This window comes from Procambarus clarkii, chromosome 14 (assembly GCF_040958095.1).
Source record: "Procambarus clarkii isolate CNS0578487 chromosome 14, FALCON_Pclarkii_2.0, whole genome shotgun sequence".
In the NCBI taxonomy this organism is placed as follows: domain Eukaryota; kingdom Metazoa; phylum Arthropoda; class Malacostraca; order Decapoda; family Cambaridae; genus Procambarus; species Procambarus clarkii.
In genome coordinates, this window is record NC_091163.1 from 4,044,354 (window position 1) to 4,065,263 (window position 20,910).

Below are 20,910 nucleotides of genomic sequence, written 5' to 3' on the forward strand. Positions count from 1 at the left end.
GTTCTACCATTTGCTTCTTTACGGCAAATCTGTCTTGCATTTGTAAGAGATTATTTGTGTATCACTTCATTTTGATGGCTTCTTGGGATTCTCCCTGATTTAACTGAACTGTATTTGACGTATTTTGTCATTTTAGGTGCCACACGTTCAAGTCGCCAAGCAGAATGACGACTAAGGCTGGGTTTGCGAGATTTTCCAAGCAGTACCTTTTATTTTTTTTTTTTTTTGTTAGTTGGTATTTAAGCTGCCGAGTATTTCCTTCTAGTGATTTATATACAAGGACAATAACCACATTTAGAACTTCTATTTTGATTATGAGCATTTCCACCATATTGTTTGTGGTGTTTAGCAGCTCAATGCAGATGTGTGTGTGTTTGATGTACAAGCTGACCCCACCGGTCAGGGAGGGAGCCGGTCGGCCGAGCGGACAGCACACTGGACTTGTGATCCTGTGGTCCTGGGTTCGATCCCAGGCGCCGGCGAGAAACAATGGGCAGAGTTTCTTTCACCCTATGCCCCTGTTACCTAGCAGTAAAATAGGTACCTGGGTGTTAGTCAGCTGTCACGGGCTGCTTCCTGGGGGTGGAGGCCTGGTCGAGGACCGGGCCGCGGGACACTAAAAAAAAGCCCCGAAATCATCTCAAGATAACCCTGTGCTTCCCCCTCCCCCACATCTGAAAACACTGTATTCCAGTATCCACATTTCACTAATGCAGCAGTCATTTTTTTGTGTTTTGGTTTGGGCTGCAAACACTATTTACCTCACTAGGAGACCACTTACAAATTGGACTTTGTTTTGCATGTTTTAACACCCTGAATGTTGGTAAATACAACTAATGCCGTCGTATTAGTGAAATTGCTTTGCGTTTTACTTGGTGTCAACATCTGTGGCTCTGGTAGGATAAGGAATGATAATGTCATGAGCTGCTGAGTGCAAAAGTTGATGAATGCCATGACTGAGGAGATATACAAAGATGGTTCAAGCCTGTAATATGAATGGTAGATTGTAAACTGGTGAAATGTGTGTAATCAGGTCATTTTCACAAGAGGATGAGGAGATGAAGATCGGGAAGAAGAGGGAGTGACATTTTCTCCCCAGATATGAGTGTGAGGTTACAAGGCTGAAAAAAAAAAAAAGGAATAACAGTTGAATAATCAGATTACCTCAATATAAATAAGAGCAGCTAAATCTTGATTTGAGACTCTAAAGCTTAAGTAGAGCGGATAGGTCATAATTATAGCTGAAGAATTTTAGAGCACCTGGGTCTTAGAACATGAATTGAAGAAGATGGTAGAATCTTCAGGTTGAGGAGGGAGACAGTCATCTTCATCGTTTAACTCCTTTTTCCCAGTGTAATCTGTATCCCAGTGGATCTTCAGTAGCGTAGGATCATTGACACGGCGAATTTTCACTTCCTTGTTTTTAAGTCTGGCAAAGAAATTGAACACATTTAGATTTAACTCTTAAGGGAACTATTAAGCAAACAGTAGCAGTAATAAAAAATATATACATAGTGCATAATTTTATTTATATTATATATATATAGATAGATAGATAGATATATGAGAATGGAAGTAACTGCAGAGGGCCTATTGGCCCATACGATGCATTGAAGTGGGTAGAATATAGTTGTGCATTAATTGGCTGTTGATTGCTGGTGACCATGCTTTTGACCATGTCACTGCATCACTGCCAACTGTTTAATGGAATCCAGTGTTAGCCTCTCGACATTTTAACATACAGTACACTTCTTTACATTTGTATGTAAATTGGAAAAGTGCAGATCAGTCGAAAATAGCTAATTGTTAGAGAAACTTTTGGAATTAAAATAGCACAGTGAGAATGGAGAAGAAGACACATTAGCAGTTTTCTCATCTTTCTGGACAAATGACGACTCAACCATGAAAAGGTATAACAGTACACAAATAAAAATAATAAAAAATAATAATGATTATGATGAAAGATTATTTTGCAAAGATGGCAAAACATCAATTGCAATAAAGCTGTACAGTACTAATGGGTGAACCCTTCTATGTAAACTGATGCAAACTACACTAGGGTTAACCGACCCCAAACTAAAAGTCCCCATCACAATTAAATCCAAAAATAAAATTTACTGCTGCTCACCTTCTGAAACGTCGTCGCAAGATTTCATCCCCTGAAATGACCTCCAACACTCCCAAACAGCCTGGTGTTTTGGCCAAGATATTTGCAGTGCCATTGGCATAAATAAATACTCCCCGACTTTCTTTGGGTGCCAAAATAAATTCTGGGGGTTGTATCGAGATCTCACGTGAAGCCATCAACTCTGAACACTGATCATCTGTTATAAAATTGAAATATATATTAACAAGCAGTTCAGAATAAAATTAAAATTAAGTTCCACTAATTACCAAAATTCTACAGCTTACACAGTATGTTAATGTCAACAGCACATGCACAGAGAAATCACATTAACGTGTTGTATCAGTGAGAAAATCAGGAACCATGAAGAGGACTCAAACTTGTACTCTGGGTACTCCCAAGCACCCGTCTTAGACCACTATACAGTGACATGGTCAAAAGCATTGCTACCTGCGATTCCACTCAATCCTCTTGGGGTCCTGAGGCTTCTCTAAGTAGTGAGGGTGATGTTGGATCTATTGCCATTGCATAGAAGGGGGATAGGATTGAGTATCGAGCTGCTCAATACATAGAAGCTTGACTTCTATGTTACACACTGCAGTAAGCAATTGGGAAACTAAAGTTTTTTCCTATCCCATTTTATAAATTATATAATTATAAGAAACTAACGTATACTTAAAAGAACTAAATGAATTAACACTTAATTCAAATTTACAGATAGAGCCTAGAACTCTCAATAATTAAATAATATACTAAAGTTCTCTTTGATTCTTAAGTAGGAGTGAGGTGGTGCCCTGATGCCATACTTTTCTTAGCTCCCGAACACACTGAGAGGGTTATTGGCTCAGACACCAAAATTTCCTGCCTACATCACCAAAGAGACGATAAATCTCCATTCTGGGCAGCCCCCGTAGAATATCTCCGCCTCACACTTTCATTAAGTGACACCTAACTGTTTAGTTCTGTACTGTTTAACTTGGCCAAGTTAATGTCCCAAAATAGTGTTGGGGTAGTTGAGCATGATTACGCTTCACGATAACACAAATTTGATGAGAAAGCTCCTAAGCCTTTCTAGCTCAAATTTGAAGTTGAACAATAATTGAGGTTATGCCTCTTATTAAACTTATAAATTATGATAATTCTAATAGTGCATTTGCCAGCAGGAAGTGTGTATCCAGCCAGCGAGCCCAGCCCCAAGTTGGCTGTAGAGCAGCCATACTGCCATCCACATGTTCTGGCCTGCCAGCTACAAAATTTACCATTATAAATTAATGATTATTAATAATATTTAATTACATATATTGACTTTCCATAACAATCTTATTCTATTTTGTAATGCTAAGTAATGAATAGAACATGTAAGAATTTTAAGTCAATATCAAATGTAAATATATATTTTCCCCTAAATGGTACAAGCCTAACAATTTAACTAAGTTACAATCTGAATAATTAAACTAAGGAAGATGTGTGAGAACCCAAATAAACTCATGATTAAATACAGGCCACTAGAATCAACAAACAAAATTTTCCCCCAGATGTGACTCGGTACTGGGATGCCATCTCGGCAAAAAGCTTGAGGAAGCCACCATGAGGCCCCTTCAGAAAAGTGCATTAACCTTACATGGCAGGTTATCTTGAGGCTATCTTGAGATGATTTCGGGGCTTTAGTGTCCCCGCAGCCCGGTCCTCGACGAGGCCTCCACCCCCAGGAAGCAGCCCGTGACAGCTGACTAACACCCAGGTACAGTACCTATTTTACTGCTAGGTAACAGGTGCATAGGGCATAGGAAACACTGCCCATTGTTTCTCACCGGCGCCGGGGATCGAACCCAGGATCACAAGGCAGGGTACAAAGATAAACCTCACTCCTCTATAATCATTAATAGGCAAGAACTCATGATTTTAAATGTCTAATTTTTAATTGACAGATGCATATTTTCACAAACTAACAAAATGTATAGCTTTGAATGATACTTTAAAATATAAATTGTAATGCCATCTACAAATCCAAGCTACATAAATAATTACCTGTAAACACTTGAAGCTTTATAAACATGTTTCTGTCTCCTTTATTAATAAATGCAGTCTTGAGTAGAGATGGTACGCCTGGTGCCAAGTCTTGAAGAATGAGAGGTTTCCCATCACAGGCATCAGGTATTTCCAACTCGCTAGTTCCTCCATACCCTTGCAATGGTATCTGCAAGAAATGTTAAATATAATAGGAACTATTCCATTATTTAACTGTCGCAAGTACATGCAACTGTTTTCCGTCAGCTAGGTAAAGATTTCACTAATTAAGCCTTTCTATCAATATTGCATGTGCTTTATTCATTCAGAGGAAAGTAGTACTTGGAATACACTAATACAATGCAAGGGGGGGACAAAAACAAAAGTCATAGAAGAAGTACTGTACAGACAACAGTATACTGAGGAAAACAGGGAGGCACAAAAAAGGGGTCAGAAATTATCACAAAGGGTTAGGAGAGAGATGGAGCAGCAGTGTGAAAATGACATAGGGACTGAGCCATAGGACAGCTAAAGTTAATGCACAAACCAACAAAAATAATAAGCAGTAAGGGAGCAAGTATTATTAGAGTAAGAAATGATGGAAATGTCCTTACAGAAAATGACAGTGAGGTCTGCAAAAAGTTTGCAGAAGATTCCAGTTCTTAAAGAGAGTTAGACGGATGGTAAAAGATGGCATTAGAGTGGAAACTATTATGAGATATGGTAGTTACTGAAAAATAACTACAGAAGCACCTAAAAGAATTAGATATGCAGTACTATATAAGCAAAGCAGTCAGATAACAGAAAACTTTGCCTTGGATGCTTTTAAGACATAGCAGACACTAACTATGACTAAGGTTACTAACATGTGTCAACAGCAAATTTAAAGCTACTGGTGTTACGAACCAGGTAATTACCAGATTCTTAATGAAATTAATATACACATAAATTATATATTAATCACACCTCAGTTTAATTATAGGGTGAAATTAGCATATTATTTTTGTTGCATACATATTTTATTTTATATTTGCATCATGCTGACATACGTAGTATATATTGTATCATAGTGTATTCAACTGTACGAGAGAGGACATGTGGGCGTGTCCAGTGGACTTGTCCACTTCGTGTGAGAATAAGAGTGTTGGTGCGCGTTCACTGTGCCCATTTCTGCATCATGTTACATCCTGTATTATTTTGTTATTACAAAATTCCTTTTTACCAAGATATTTTCCAGAATGTAATAGTAATTACATATTCATGTTCCAGACAGAGATCTGTGTGTCCACACAGAATGAAATACCTACGGGATCCAGGCAGACTGTCACAGCCACTTTTCACCCGAGGCCGGCTTCCTTCATGACCCAGCAGAAGAAAGAGTAATATTAGTAATATTATAAATTACAACAATTATTATTATAATACAGTATAAATAATTAATAATTATTATTACTCTTCCTTCTGCTGGAAGGAATTATTATATTATAATTTATATTATTATAATAATAATTGTTGTTGTAATTAATAATTATTGCTCTTCCTTCTGCTAGGTCATGAAAGAAGCCAGCCTCGGGTGACAGGGGACTGTGATGATCTCTGTCTGAAACCCGTAGGTGTGGGACTCGGTCATCCACCTCCAGATGGCTCGAGCAGCCCAAGCGGTTTCAGGAGGCTGGAGTCGTTCTTGCCTGACCACGGTGGTCTCTGGGTTTGGAGTCCCTGTGCCTTCTGTCACCAACCTCAAGGTAATCTCTGGAGTTGGAGCCTCTAGGGCAGTTCGCTGTTGCCTTCAACTTTGTTATGACAGTTCCTGCAATGGCACTGGAACCAATTGTTTTGGCGTTTACCTTTCCATTGGAAACTTTCGGCACCATGGAGAGGGGGGACCTGCTGCTTGCTTCTCCCCTGTATCAACCTACCCTGGCTTTGCACCCTGGAGAGGCCTCTCCAGAACAACAACCGGAGTGCAACTCCATAGTCTCCCGAGACTGATGGATGCCTACTACTACTATGTTCATACATGTTTGAGAGTGATTATCTCCGTATGTCAGAGTATCTGTAAGAGTTTTGGCAGATGTGTTCTGGCTATATTGTGTGAGAGGCACGTGTCTGTGAATGCAAGCGCAAAGCATTTGTTTCTGTAGTGTGTTTGAGATAGAAGGACATGCTCTAGATAAGTCTTTTGTAGTTTATGTCCTTCTACTTATTTGTGATGGTGAATCTGTAGATTCTAGAACACTCCCTTTCTAAATGGTCTGATACAAAGTTGGAAATCAATCTTGGGGAAAATAAGAAGATACTGAACTGGCTTCAAGAGCATGACAAATAGGAAACAGATTGTATAGAATGAGTTAGAATCAGATAGAAGAGACGTGGCAACCACAATAGTGCAACTCAATACTCACTCACTACAAGATTGCATGTTTTGCAGTTTCCATCATGTTGCATCTGTTAATGAAGGACCGCTCATTACCCATTCAGGGACTACTGAGCTGGGCCCTCCCAGATACCAGATAGAAATTAACGACATTTACTACAAGAGCAAATCAGAGGTATAGAAAATGGGACTAACGCTGGACGGCACTACAGTCTAAATAGAGTCAAATACACGACATTACCAAATGAATCAAGTACTTTACCTTGCACTTTAAGATGTTGCCCGTACCGCCATAATATTTGCACAAAAGTGTTGCACTTAATGGAGCAACTTCTGTGGGGCACATGAAAACAGAGAGGGCCAGTTCTTGGCATGGATTGAGAATTACTTCCATCCTACTACGGCCTTCTTTGCTGCCAAATTCACCAACCTGATTGTGAGAAAACAAGAAACTTGTAATATTGGAAAGATAAGGAATAGTAAACAAAAAATATACTAATGTAAATGATAGTGCAGCTATGGGATAAAGAAGTGCAAGTGGAGTGCAAAGAATAATAATTGAAAATGTCACTAGTTGCAAGTGAAAGACATGAGAGTTAAATAATTGCTATCAGAGGAAGGATTGCAATGAGCCATACTCCCACAATAGATTATATGGCAGAAGTGAAGCAAGATTCTGGATAGGGTAAGTGACGAGTTCCATTCAATTGAGGAAGAATAAAGCATTATTAAACAGGGTATCTAGATGTAGGAGCTGATGTTAAAAATAGATGGAGCATTAAGAAAATCTGGAATAAGGAAGGACAAATGGGGATTCGGACAAGTGTACAAATATGATTGAAGTTTAAATAAAAAAAAATGAGAATAAATTCACCCATATAGTCCACAGATGGTGTTTTATGCATCATATTTTGATATAATTACTAATAGCAATGACAAAATAGGAGATTAAGAATAGATGGAAAATGAAACAAAATGGTTAGATGTAAATAGGTTAAGGATAAAAGTAAAATTAGAAATGAGATGCTGACGAAACTAAAAGGCAAAAAACTTCTGAAAATTATGTGTTTGTCAAATGTAGTAAACTGATACCTGGCAACAATTTGTATCAGTCTTTTAGAAGTTTGAGTTGTAAGTAGTAATGGAGAAAATTAATACAAGAGAGAATACAGCAACATGCAATATTGCCAAAGAATACAGCACTTTGTGGAATACAGCCATATTAACATTGCCAAAGATCAGCCCATCATAGCATATAAAACAATGTAATGAATTTTATGGCGAGTGTTTAATTTTTTTTACTATGATGAATCACTATGGATTCTTCCATGAACCTTTAAAATCCGTTCTTCTCCCTCCTATTTCCTTTCCTTTCCATCCCCTCCAGTATTTTTCTCCCCCTCTCCTCACCAATAAAATAAATAAAACCAAAGGTTGCCATTTAGCCACATTGCCAAATATATAATGTATATATATAGCGAGTGATGGCTCTAGCCAATACACCACAGAGCTCTCTGTTTACTTGGAAATTTTGCTCAAGTTCACCTTGCTCCAGATTGCTTAAACTGTTCATATATTAACCATCAAGGAACTTCATTGAATTACAAAACTTAAATCTCAAGAATTTAAAAATAAACACGCAAGTTCTCTAAATATCGTATGAGATGGAAATATTTTTGGATAAAATATTAATTCAATGAAAACTATGAGATAAGTGATGAACCTTATAAGGGATACACCTTATAAAGGCAGATAAATACATAATGTAGGAAGCTACATGTTTTTATAGTAATAATTGTAATGTTGCAGCACTATACTGCACAGTATTTAGTCTAGGTGTACCAAATAATGTACCTTATAGGATCGGTTACCAATGAACCCAAACGTTAGCGTGAGTGCTTGGGTAGTGCAGTTGTTCCGCATCACTAACTTTCGCGAGCTTGTTTCTCCAATGCTCACAGTGCCAAATACAAGGCGTGATTTGGTACTTTCAAGGGCCGTGGCCAAGTCCTTTTCAGCCTGATAAAAATAAAGTGCTTATTAGAATGGCATGCACATGGTAATTATTTAATTCAGAACACACATGACCATAAAACTATTCACAGCAATTATATTCAATCTATCTATGCACAGTATCTTTCAAATCAAACTTGGGATATCGAGTTCAAGTGCTAAATTCTACCAAGAATGTACAGGTTACATTATAAGTTATATTAATACAGGTACAGTATTGGTAAATTGACATTTGACCAATAATCAGCACAATACAGTACTGTACTATACAATAATACTAACCACTTGTGACAATGGGACACTGTTTGATTTTGTTACCACCATTGTGGCACCACTTGACTTTGCTACAGCTACTGAGGAGTGGTTTGATTTTGGTAGATTTTCACGAACACCTGCCACGGAAAGTTTTTCAGGAACGACTGCTGGAGACGGAAGCGCATTAGATATGCCCACTATTGGCAATTCAAATTCCATTCCTTCTGGTTCAACGCGCATCAACACAACACTGAAACACAAAGAAATTGTCGACTCGACAAAATATATAAAATAAGATAAAACATACAAACAACAAACCATTGTGTTTCACTCATCTCTCACAAAATATTCAGACGATGAGTCACAATGTGGCTGAAGATATGATTACCAAACCACTCGTCAGAAATTGGAGAAATAATGACATTTTTTCCATTTTCTGATGTGTGGTTTGGTCATCTAACAAAATAAATAAATGCAGTGTATATGCAGCATATCAATACAATTATGTACAATTTATATCAAATGTAACACACCTTTAAAAGACCCAAGAATGTAGACCTAATAACAAAAAAAAAGTTCTGCACATCTACTCCATAACAATAACAAATGGATTACCTTTTCATTTTGCCAGCTTGTCCTCTTGGTGCAAACACAAGCTCTGGAGCGGCTTGTGAATGCGCCTGAATCACTATGTTATTAGGATGAACCTTAAATATATCTTCATACTCCTTTGACTTGAGAGAGATTCGAAGGGCAAATGTAGACGAGTTTTTAAGAGCAAGAGTAGTTGTACAAGTTTCATTGGACATTGTCTCCAAAGTGAAAGACTCTGCAGTGCGTAAAGACTGAAGACGAACTGCACCAATGTGAGCCTGAAGAAAAAGGGAATTGCAGTTTATTTATGCACCCTTGAAAATTCAAGAGGTCGTACATCATCATTACTGTACACCAATCTCCAATTTCACTGGTGGAAGAAAATTAAACAGAGAAGGCAAGATATTACCCATTAGCAGCTTGTTTCAACAGATCCCAGTCCAAGAAACAACGGCCTGGTCCTCAACCACGCCTCCTTTTTGTTACACACCCCCAGGAAGCAGCCCATAGCAGCTGTCTAACTACCAGGTACCTATTTACTGCTAGGTGAACAGGAACATCAGCGTGAAAGAAACTCTGCCCATTTGTTTCCGCCTCCACCGAGGATCGAACCCAGAATCTCAGGACTATGAATCTGAAGTGCTGTCCACTCAGCTGTCAGGCCCCCAAATAAACTGATAGGATGTCAGATGGTCAATGTAATGGATTTTTATCTGGATTATCAAAACAATGAATAGTGAAACCTTAACAAATCTGTATTAATTGGGTCTAGATCTGTTGTAAACTTTCAAGTACAGTACCTGTACAGTATTCCTGAATTAGAAATACAATACAAAATTAGATTTTTTTCATAAAATTGTTGTATTTTATATTGTATTTATATTACAGCACTGAATACATATTATATTTACATTGTACCAAGGAGTCATCGATGTTATTGTGTGCAAAAGTAAAGTGTCACCTTACAAATTAATAAAAGTATTTATGTGTACACCTGGTAACAAACTGCATGTGCAAAGGAAGAAATGTACAGTATATGTTTATTACTCAGAATGATCGGTAATGTGTTGATTGATTGTGATGCGTGTATTTATTTATGAACACGTTGTACTGAACAGGGTGAGAATAGCTTGAGCTACCTCATCCCTTTGTGTGTATTTATACCTCAATAAACGTCTTTCAATTTCAATGGGCATCCACAAAGTAGGATATCTTTAAGCATTTTGTAATATTTATTTACAGAATAATTCTTGTTGATAATCCAGAATAATGTCGCCTGCTTTTGTTTGTTTTACTAGAAGGGGTACCCGAGATAATCTGTCCCCCCTCTCCATTCCCCATTCCACCCTTCTCACAGACCACCTCTTCCCTCCCTTTTTCCCTCTTCTCTCATCTTCCCCCATTTTCTCCTCCTCTCCCCAATTCCCTTACCCTCTCTCCCCGACTCTTCCCCAGTAAGAACAGTCAGATATTTCCATTTATATGTATTTCCTTGGGGAAGGGGATACCCAAATGTGCTCAAATTTTTCTCTACCCTCTCTAACCTCTTCCCCACCTCCCTCTTCTCTCTCATCTCTCTATTTCCTAATCCCCCCTGTGTTCCCATCTCTCCATTGCTCCCCTCTCACCTCTTCCCCCCTCACCACCTGTCTCCTTTCCCCTTTTCAATGTACCTCCCCCTCTCTTCAAACAATCCCACCTCTTCCCACTTCTCTATCTCTGACTGTTATTGTTATCTGTTTGTCTTCCTGTCTATATCTTTGACCTGGTTGACCTGTGTCTCTGCAGGCCTGCCTGCCTGCCTGTCTGTCCTCATTCTCTCTCTCTTTACTCTCACTCACTCACTCGAACCTAGGTCCTAATGGCCCAGGTTCGATTTCCTGCATAGGGGGAAACAAATGGGCAGTTTCTTTCACCCTGTTCACCTAGCAGTAAATATGAACCTGGAAGTTAGACAGCTGCTACAGGCTGCTTCCTAGGGGTGTATGTGTGCGCATGTGTTAAAAGAGAAATATATATAGTTGATATAATAAGAGGAAAAATAGAATGGTTAGAAAAGTGGGGTCTAAGAGCTGATTGCATGCAAAATTTCTAATTTTACAATTTTTTTCTAATGAAACAGATAGATCTATACTGTATACAAAGAGTATACAAAAAAATAGAGCCTAAAACACAAGCCTAAAACATAGCCCCTCTGAATTTCGTATTTCTAAATGTAACAACTAGGATTATGCACATAATAAAGGTCTGACTAATGGGGGAGCAAGAACAATTTTAAAGATCTCCATTTTCATAAAGCACTGCTAAATTAAAAAAAAAAGTAAATACACACACAATAACACTTGCCTTTACTGGAAAACTTGCAATAATTATAGTTGAATGGTTGGGAGTGTCCAGCTCCACCTGTATCTGACTTCTCACTCCCACCACACCAGCCTCACCAACTCCAGGGCAAAAAATAGCACATTAGATTAATTACAATCCTACAAAACCTTATAACACACAATCTACCCACTAACAGTATGTAGCGGTGTATGGTAAGTTGGTCAATATAAAAACTGCTTTCAGAAATCTAAATAAGGATTCATTCAGGACCCTACATTGCAAACATGCCAGAAACATCCTGAAATATGCAGTGCCTGCACAGTCCTTATCTTGTCAAGTACGAAATGAAGCCGAGGAAAGTTCAGTTATGCAAACAGACTAGTCCCTGAACACAGGGGTATGAGTTATGAAGAAAGACTGATGATATTGAACATCATATTACTGAAAGATAGTTCAAAAGGAAGTCATGATTACTGCTTCAAATATTCTCAGAAAAATTGTTAAGACAGGTAAGGTAAGATAAGGTAAGGTAATTATGGAGAAAAAGCGCTAAGCTCATATAACTATATAGCACTTGGAAACGAGTATGAGGATAAGGATCTGGAACATGGCAGAGAGAAGGAATGGTGCCCACCACTTGGACCATCAGGGAGTGATCATCATCTTGCAAGAAGTGAGGCCTCAACTCTACCAACCAGTTCAAATGGTTGGGTAAATTGATAGAACAGACAAGAACATTGATTGGGATGGGTGGTAATGAACGAGGGAAGAAGGATGGAGAGAACCCCAAATGAGCTACAGACATTAAAAGAATTTAGTTTACAAGCAGCAAACACATGGTATGCACAAAGAAGTGATAGAGGAAGACTACCACAGTTTCAAATGTGAATTTGGCATATCACAATAAGCTCTAAAACCTATAAACCAGATGACTGAAGGTTAAAAGGCAGAATCAAACAGCTAAAGCTCAACCACTGCAAGGTAAGTACAATTAATATAGGCCTTACCACAAAAAAGGAGACATATAGCACAGGTTTATCAAAACCTTTCAACCTAAGACATTTTTTATAAGAATGACCAATTCTTTAAAACCTTACATTTTTAGTAAAAAATAAAGTGTTGTAATACTGGTGTTTTTCTGTGCATCGGCTTCAATAGGTTTAGTGTATTGCTTGGGCTCATATATTTCTGGTTAGATAAAACAGTTGAATTTTTTGTACAGAGTAACAAATAGAGAGAATCGGCTATTTGATCAACCTATGGAAATTAGTTAAGTACAGTAATAGTATACAATGTCACTGCTCTAGAATAGTATGTTAGTGATACTCACACACTATACAGTAATAAAATCTCTTAAAATTAAATTACCTTTAACATTATCAAGATGTGGAGCTTTAAGGGAAACATCCATTGTCTGTGGAACTGGACCAGACTCTGCCCCGGCGGCTGGAAGTTCCAGTGACAAACGAGTAGACGAAATAACTTTTGCAAAATCAATTTTTCTGGCATCCCAGAAAAATATTGGGGAAGTTACTGCTACCTGTAAAATAATTATCAACAGTAGTTTCACCAAATGATTATATTTATTATAAATACAAGGAAACACAGTAATGATAATGTGCACCTTTCATGGGGTATGGAGGCCTTGGGCTGAAGAGAAAAGGGGAATAGAGATGGAAGGTTATCAATATAAAACATAGCACTTGTCTACTCAACATAGCACTGGTCTACTCACCGTATTATAAACATTATATATCACTCATCTATTCATTCAATCACACTTGGACTAGACAACACAGCACACGTCTCGCTTCTTGTGGGTCTGTGTTCAATCCCCGATGCTCCAAGTGGTTGGGCACCATTCCTTCCCTTTGCCCTATCCCAGATCCTTGTCCTCCCATTTCCTTCCAAATGCTATATTGTAGTCATACTGGCATAGAGCTTTCTCCTTATATTTACCTTACCTTGTCCATTCATTATATTATCGACATTATATAATACTCATCCATTCATCACATTACCTATATTATATAGAACTTGTCCATTCATCACATTACTAATTTATACAGCTCTTGTCCATTCATCCTATTCTCTATATCACACTCATCTATTCATCATATTACCAATATTATATAGCATTACGGCTAAATAATCCCCACCACACTTCAGTACTGATGACAAATTCAAATGTTTATTCAGGTAAAAGTACATAGATGATGAGTTTACAAACACAATGTTGGATTTATAGACAGAGTACATACAATACCTAAAGCCACCAATATCCATAACGTTTTGAGCACCAAACTGCTTCATAATACCTGGTGTACAGTGCACCCAACAAAATCTGTATATCATCATTCAGGACCCATCCAGGCTTTTAAAAGTGTTCTGAACTTTCAAATACTTTGCATTACACTAGCAATATTCTTTTGTAATTTATATTTGTCATTCGCAGAACCTATTTATTCCCATAATGTGCCTGATCCAACTTATCAAAACCCGAGTCACTGTGCATTTTTTCCTGCATTCGTTGCTACCAGAGCACAACTCTCCTAGCAGTGAACTTTACAACCCTAACAGGAGCAGGATTCATCAAGCACTTACATGCTTTCCTATCACTAGTTGTGGGGGCGAGTGAGATGTAGCACTTTATGCCCTGCCAACTAGCTGTTTACACCTGATGCTCTCTCGCTCTCTCTCTCTCTCACGCTCACTCTCTCGCATGCTCTCTCTCTCAACTTTAAAACTTTCACCACATTACACACAGAGATCACAATAACGTGATGCATCAAATGAACAAATCCACAAGGGGGGATCCAGTAAGTTCAGTAGAACTTCGGTTTCAACCCTTTTAACCCTGTCGTAGCTCAGTCGATTAAGGCAGTGTCTGGGATGCTCCCAGACGCAGGTTCGAATCCTCGTCACGGCCCTTGTGGATTTGTTTCACCACATTTTTTCTGAAAGTTGTGGATAGAATTGGCTTCAACAACCTCTTCTTTCAATGTATTCCACTTGCCAACTAGCCATGCAAGGAGCAACAACTTCCATACAGCTCTGACTCAAATGCATGTCCAGCATCCAACTATGTCCCACTTATCCTACTTTTTTAATATAAATAGGCTTCCTTTATCCACTTTATCTATTCCCCTTTATCTACTCATATTTAAATTTATAAATAGAAAACTCTTGAAATTAATATCTTCCAATTACATGAAAAGGTTGAACAGGTATATCCATAGGAAATATTTATTATAATAACTTCAAATTATATAATATTAACATAAATCTTTATGAGAGGAGAACTCTGTTCCTGTTCCATTAACAAATTAATACACAATTTATAAGTGCATAGTTATACAGGGTGACACCTATACCCCACAATGGCTGGGCAATGCTGCTTTGGCTCCTATGTCACACACCATAATAAACAATCAGGAGACTGAAGTCTTCTCTGATCACTTCTTATAAAGTATGCGATTCAAAGAAATTAATCAGATCTTAGAGAACTAACTGAATTAATATTGGTAATTAAAATTCAAAAACAGATAGAGCTTAAGACTAGATAGATAAATAAATAATAATTAAAGATTCTCCATCACATTGGAGGTGGGGGGGGGGAGAAGGAAGGCTGAGGTGGCCGTTGGTGAATGACACGAGACTTGGTCGGGACGAGCTGTCATTATGCAGCCAAAAAGGGGGAATGACTCTACTTCAGCTGCTGTTTTGATCTCCACTCTTACGAAATCTGGTCGTGCCCTCCTCACACTATAGCTGTAGCCAAGTGACACCCCAGTCTTATCCTGTTGCATAGAGAGTGCGGCCATAGTATGCATGTATAGGTGGAGCACAGAGGGTGGATGAACGTGGTTATGAGGCAACACAACCCAAACATCTTACGCAAGAGCTCAACTTAATATACTCATAAATATTAACGAAGAATAATTTGGATAAATCAAATATAAACTGAACTCCAATCTAATGATGACTTTGTCAGCAGGAGGAAGTTGATTCTACGAGTTCACCTACTGGGAGCACGATGGGGCAGCCATGTTGTTCACCACAGGGTGAGGCCTGCCTACTCTACCTGCCAGCTAAGCCTTTAACTTATAAATTATTAACTATGATTTAGGTGTTCCAGTAATCATTGATCAATTAAATAAGTTTGATTTGAAATCAAATCTGAACCCAAGTTCAACAATACGCTGGAAAGTCTAAATCTTAATTAATAAATGAAATTAAACTAACCCAAAATTGTGTGTAGGAGCCTAATCAAATATTCTCTATACAGTCTACTGATCTATCACAAATGGCAAAAAAAAATTCCCACAATATCAGAATGACCTGTCTTGTATAAAAAAACCAAAGGATTAAATTTTTAAAAATAATTTAGTACAGAACAATACAAATATTAAAACTATAATTTACCACTCTTACTAAGAACACAAGATTTAACACAGCCTTTATTTAACCAATAACAAATGCATAAGACAATGTTAAAAAATAAATACCCCGAGACTGTGTACATTTTCCTGCAACACACTAGCGGCCAACATCCCAACATACATACATACATACATACATATATATATCTTCTATCTTGTTTCTGATATATGTAAATGATCTCCCGGAGGGTAAAGATTCATTTCTCTCAATGTTTGCGGACGATGCCAAAATTATGAGAAGGATTAAGAGAGAAGAGGACTGTTTGAGGCTTCAAGAAGATCTAGACAAACTGCAGGAATGGTCGAACAAGTGGTTGTTAGTGTTTAACCCAACCAAATGTAATATAATGAAGATAGGTGCAGGGAGCAGGAGGCCAAATACAAGGTATTACCTGGGAGAGGAAATTCTTCAGGAGTCGGAGAAAGAAAAAGACTTGGGAGTTGATATCACGCCAGACCTGTCTTCTGCAGCACATATCAAGAGGATAACATCAGCGGCATATGCCAGGCTGGCTAACATACGAACAGCATTCAGAAATTTGTGTAAAGAATCATTCAGAACTTTGTATACCACATATGTCAGGCCAATCCTGGAGTATGCAACCCCAACATGGAGTCCATATCTAGTCAAGGATAAGACTAAACTGGAAAAGGTTCAAAGATTTGCCACCAGACTAGTACCTGAGCTGAGAGGTATGAGCTACGAGGAGAGACTACGGGAATTAAACCTCACTTCGCTGGAAGACAGAAGGGTTAGGGGGGACATGATCACCACATTCAAGATTCTCAAGGGAATTGATAGGGGTAGATAAAGACAGGCTATTTAACACAAGGGGCACACGCACAAGGGGACACAGGTGGAAACCGAGCGCCCAAATGAGCCACAGAGATATTAGAAAGAACTTTTTTAGTGTCAGAGTGGTTGACAAATGGAATGCATTAGGAAGTGATGTGGTGGAGGCTGACTCCATATACAGTTTCAAGTGTAGATATGATGGAGCCCAATAGGCTCAGGATCTGTACACCTGTTGATTGACGGTTGAGAGGCGGGACCAAAGAGCCAGAGCTCAACCCCCGCAAGCACAACTAGGTGAGTACACACACACAAAGAAAACTAAACATTGTCTACAATTGTGCAGAACCAACCTGTTGCAGATGCAATATTACTGGAAGAGGCTGGGGAGAATGGTTAATGAGAGTTACTTTCTTTGACACATTGCAGCCTTCTGGTACCACCCCAAAGTCCAGCTCATCTTCTCCGTCACACGTCAGCTCAACCTAAGTGAAAAATGCCAGTGAAAGCTTAAAACAAGTTACTTAAAGATTCAGAAAATATTAAAGCCGTACTGTGGTATTGAACCTGCACTACAGAACACCTTAGGCACAAGCACTACCAACTGGACTACTACTGACCAGTTGGTAGTGCGCATGCCTGACAAATTCAGGGATACGGGTTTTTATCCCATCGTATGGCTACAATACTTTCCCTGTTACAGCATATCACGTTCTTGCGACTTCACTGTTCACTTTAAAAATGTTACACACCATCAACTCGTCCAATATGTAGATGGAAATTTATGAAAACCATAACTTATTAAAATTTCCAATAACCATTGACAAAAGTAGAGCGCCCCACACACAATTGTAGTCAAACACACAAATACAAGCTAACAAAGCAAATGCATGAACAGGCCTTACAAAATCTAGTATAGACTTCTTTAATTATGGTTATTACTGCTAGCTTCTTACTAGGTTTATTCTAACTTGCACTTAATTTTTGTATTAATTTATTTTTTATTAACTATTGTAATTTCAAGAGATCTCATCATCATTTTAATGAGTGCTTCAAATATTTGAAGGCAGTCTAAATACAGTACTTAAATTATATAGTACTTGGTACCATACATATTTTATTCTAATAGATTCTTCATTTTTCAGCCAAGCTATTTGACTGAAAATCTCATACCCCCCTTTCACCTACATTAAAAATGGTACAACAACAACATAATCCCACTAGAGTGTAAATTGCATTCAAACAGTACCACCGCAGGTGAGGCGTTAGTGTATGATAATCCACCCCATCATTGTCCTGACAAATAGTATGTTTCTTGCTGTCTGTGAAAAAAGTACGCTCAAATTTCTGCATGAAGAGGGCACAAAGCTTGCTGAAAATCATCAGTGTGCAGACTTTATGTAGGATCCTTGAGGAAATATTCTGAATACTATAACACTCTATACAATATTTGATAATGGCAGGCCATTAGTTCAAGAGAGACATTTCCTTCACAGTAAAGTATGTTTGCAAAATTATTTCTAACCTCTTGAAGACCAAGTTTTAAAAACATGGTAATTTTTGGAACAGAATTTTGGAAAATCTATATAAAGTACTGTACTGTATGTACTACATGTCCAACAAAACTGCAAATTACTTAATATATCTGCCTGAGTAAAATACACGTTCCTTTCTGTATACAGCGTTTATATGTATGCATATATATTTTACCTATCTGTAGATCTGTAAATAGTCTTCATACCTTAAGCCACGTTATTGTGACTCATCGTCTACATTTGTAAATATTTATGCATATCTGTATTTCTACTTGTGTAGCTGCATCTTGTGTGTTTATCTATACATTTGTTTAACTGTATCTCCGTATTCTTCGTTATAATTGTAGAGGACGAGCTACAGTTTTTAGGTCCCATTCCTCAATCCCTAACTCTTAAGACTATTCTAGTGCAGCAGTATAACAACAACTATACAGTACTCTCACATGCATAATTTATAAAAAATAACAAAATAAAAAGGCTGTATGCACTACCTTGGACATACAGAATTGAATTTAAAAGTTTTTTATATTAATGTCAAGACCTGAAATTTACATCAATAGTTATCATGAAATTTTGTATTACGAGAGAAAGTACAATATTGTATAAATAAAGTAAATCATGAAAAATACAAAAATGTGCCATTAGACTCTAGTTTTTCAATCATATGTTCTTGGATGTGTTTATGCAAAAGGAATCGATTCTTTAAAATTTATATACAAGTTTTATCTTCCTATTAGATAATCTTAATTTTATATATGCCAGTTTTTACTCATTTCATGAATATACTGTAAAGACAAACCTAAATATTCTTGACTTTTAATATGCCTAAACATCAACTGGCATTAATCCTAGTCTGATCCTGTTAACTCAAAATTTTCATTTGAAATTAGTCAGTCTTAACTTAACTGGTGTCTAGGTTCCAGTATGTACTGGGTTTTACTGTATTTTAGTCTAAAGATGTTTATAAAGAATTGAATGCAAGAAGGATGTGTTGTAGTTTACTCGATCACATGGAACAATCTATTAAGATGATTAATATATAAAAAGGTGAATACACAAGACATTCACATGTTGTACCTGTGCTTAATAATGCAAGAAATATTGTATAGCTAAGAAAAGCTATCAAACTAAGAGCTGTTCAAATAACACCCCCAATTTTATTGACACCCCCCTTCAAATAAAATTATTCTCTGATCAAATGTTATCACAATAACTATAACCATTTCATTCACTTGGATCATCAGAGATCTGAACTCTGCCTACACAATGTGTGCAGGCTGCAGTGTGTGCGCAGGCCAACTGACATTTTAACCCTTCCCTGGAGCCTCACTAAAGTATCTAGAGAAAATCCAACCCTTCATTCATGCCATATACATTACCATCAAATACCCTAGTGGTGATCCAAGGTTTAGTCTCCACTGGGTATCAGTTAGGTACTTCTGAGATCCTTCTTTATTTTGAGCATCTGGTTGGGTGGACAATGGTCACACATTGTGCGGGCAGAGTTCACAACTCCACTGATCCAAGTGAAAGAAATGTTAATACCCACGCTATTATGGACTGCATTATACTTGTAAACATCACTTGATACAGGTACTTACATTTGGCTCATTAATATTAGCAGAGACAATAATTGTGTGAAGAGAGATTTGTGAAGCAGCTGCATATGTGCCAGAACCCTTGGCAAGATCTGACACTCTAACTTCAAAGATAGCCTCCAAGAGCCCTTTAAACTGGGAGCAAACACCCAGCTTGATTTCACATCTATTTCGTGGTTCCACAAAATAAGATGGCTTAAATAACAATGCTGAAACAGTAGTAGGGCAGCTATCAATAGTTTCCTGAAAGAAAAAAATATTAATTTTGCAGGCTGAGAATTATTATAATACTAATATTTTTATTTCTTCTGAACTGAATGAAATTTAAGACCTGAAACTATTGGGTATCAAAACCACCAATTATATCATTACATGTTCCACAGGTGGAGAAGCAATAACTTAGAAGATACAGTATACAAGATAAACGAATGGAAAGAGGATTCATGATTCTCGAACAGAGACTTGTTCATTCCCCATTTCTTCCATGCTATCTAGCATCACAGAATCATCACAATCATGCATTAATTAAATCACTATCCTGTTCCAGACATTCATGGAGCTGGCAGGGCATCAACCAAAAGAAAATGACAAGTAATATAGGTTACAGATACTAAATAAAACCTTAAAGTGTGTTGTTTATCATGTCATACAACAAATACAATACAGTATAAATGAATAAACAAGCTCAAGCTCTACAGCAGCATCCCCACCACTTATTAAGACCAAGTGTGCAGTGCTTCTTGTGAATTGTTTCATACATTACATGCAAATACATTTACTTCTTACCTACAAACTATTTCCACTACCATCCTGTATGTTGTTCACTCCCTCCCCACTTCCTGACAC

At 37.7% G+C, this 20,910-nt stretch overlaps 1 protein-coding gene across 8 annotated transcripts in view; it reads right to left on the bottom strand.

Moving 5' to 3' along the window:
- LOC123772569 (centrosomal protein of 192 kDa) overlaps positions 1-20,910 on the bottom strand; it is a 63,110-nt gene that overhangs the window by 18,043 nt on the left and 24,157 nt on the right. For all 8 annotated transcript variants that reach the window (XM_045765831.2, XM_045765823.2, XM_069324255.1 and 5 more), the window contains 11 exons: positions 20,068-20,307; positions 17,285-17,416; positions 13,065-13,236; positions 11,718-11,815; positions 9,393-9,649; positions 8,805-9,027; positions 8,364-8,528; positions 6,772-6,939; positions 4,154-4,322; positions 2,129-2,324; positions 1,261-1,429 (listed from right to left, as the gene is read on the bottom strand). In XM_045765831.2, the coding sequence (XP_045621787.2) occupies positions 1,261-1,429; positions 2,129-2,324; positions 4,154-4,322; positions 6,772-6,939; positions 8,364-8,528; positions 8,805-9,027; positions 9,393-9,649; positions 11,718-11,815; positions 13,065-13,236; positions 17,285-17,416; positions 20,068-20,307 (1,989 nt within the window). The remainder of the gene's footprint in view (positions 1-1,260; positions 1,430-2,128; positions 2,325-4,153; positions 4,323-6,771; positions 6,940-8,363; positions 8,529-8,804; positions 9,028-9,392; positions 9,650-11,717; positions 11,816-13,064; positions 13,237-17,284; positions 17,417-20,067; positions 20,308-20,910) is intronic.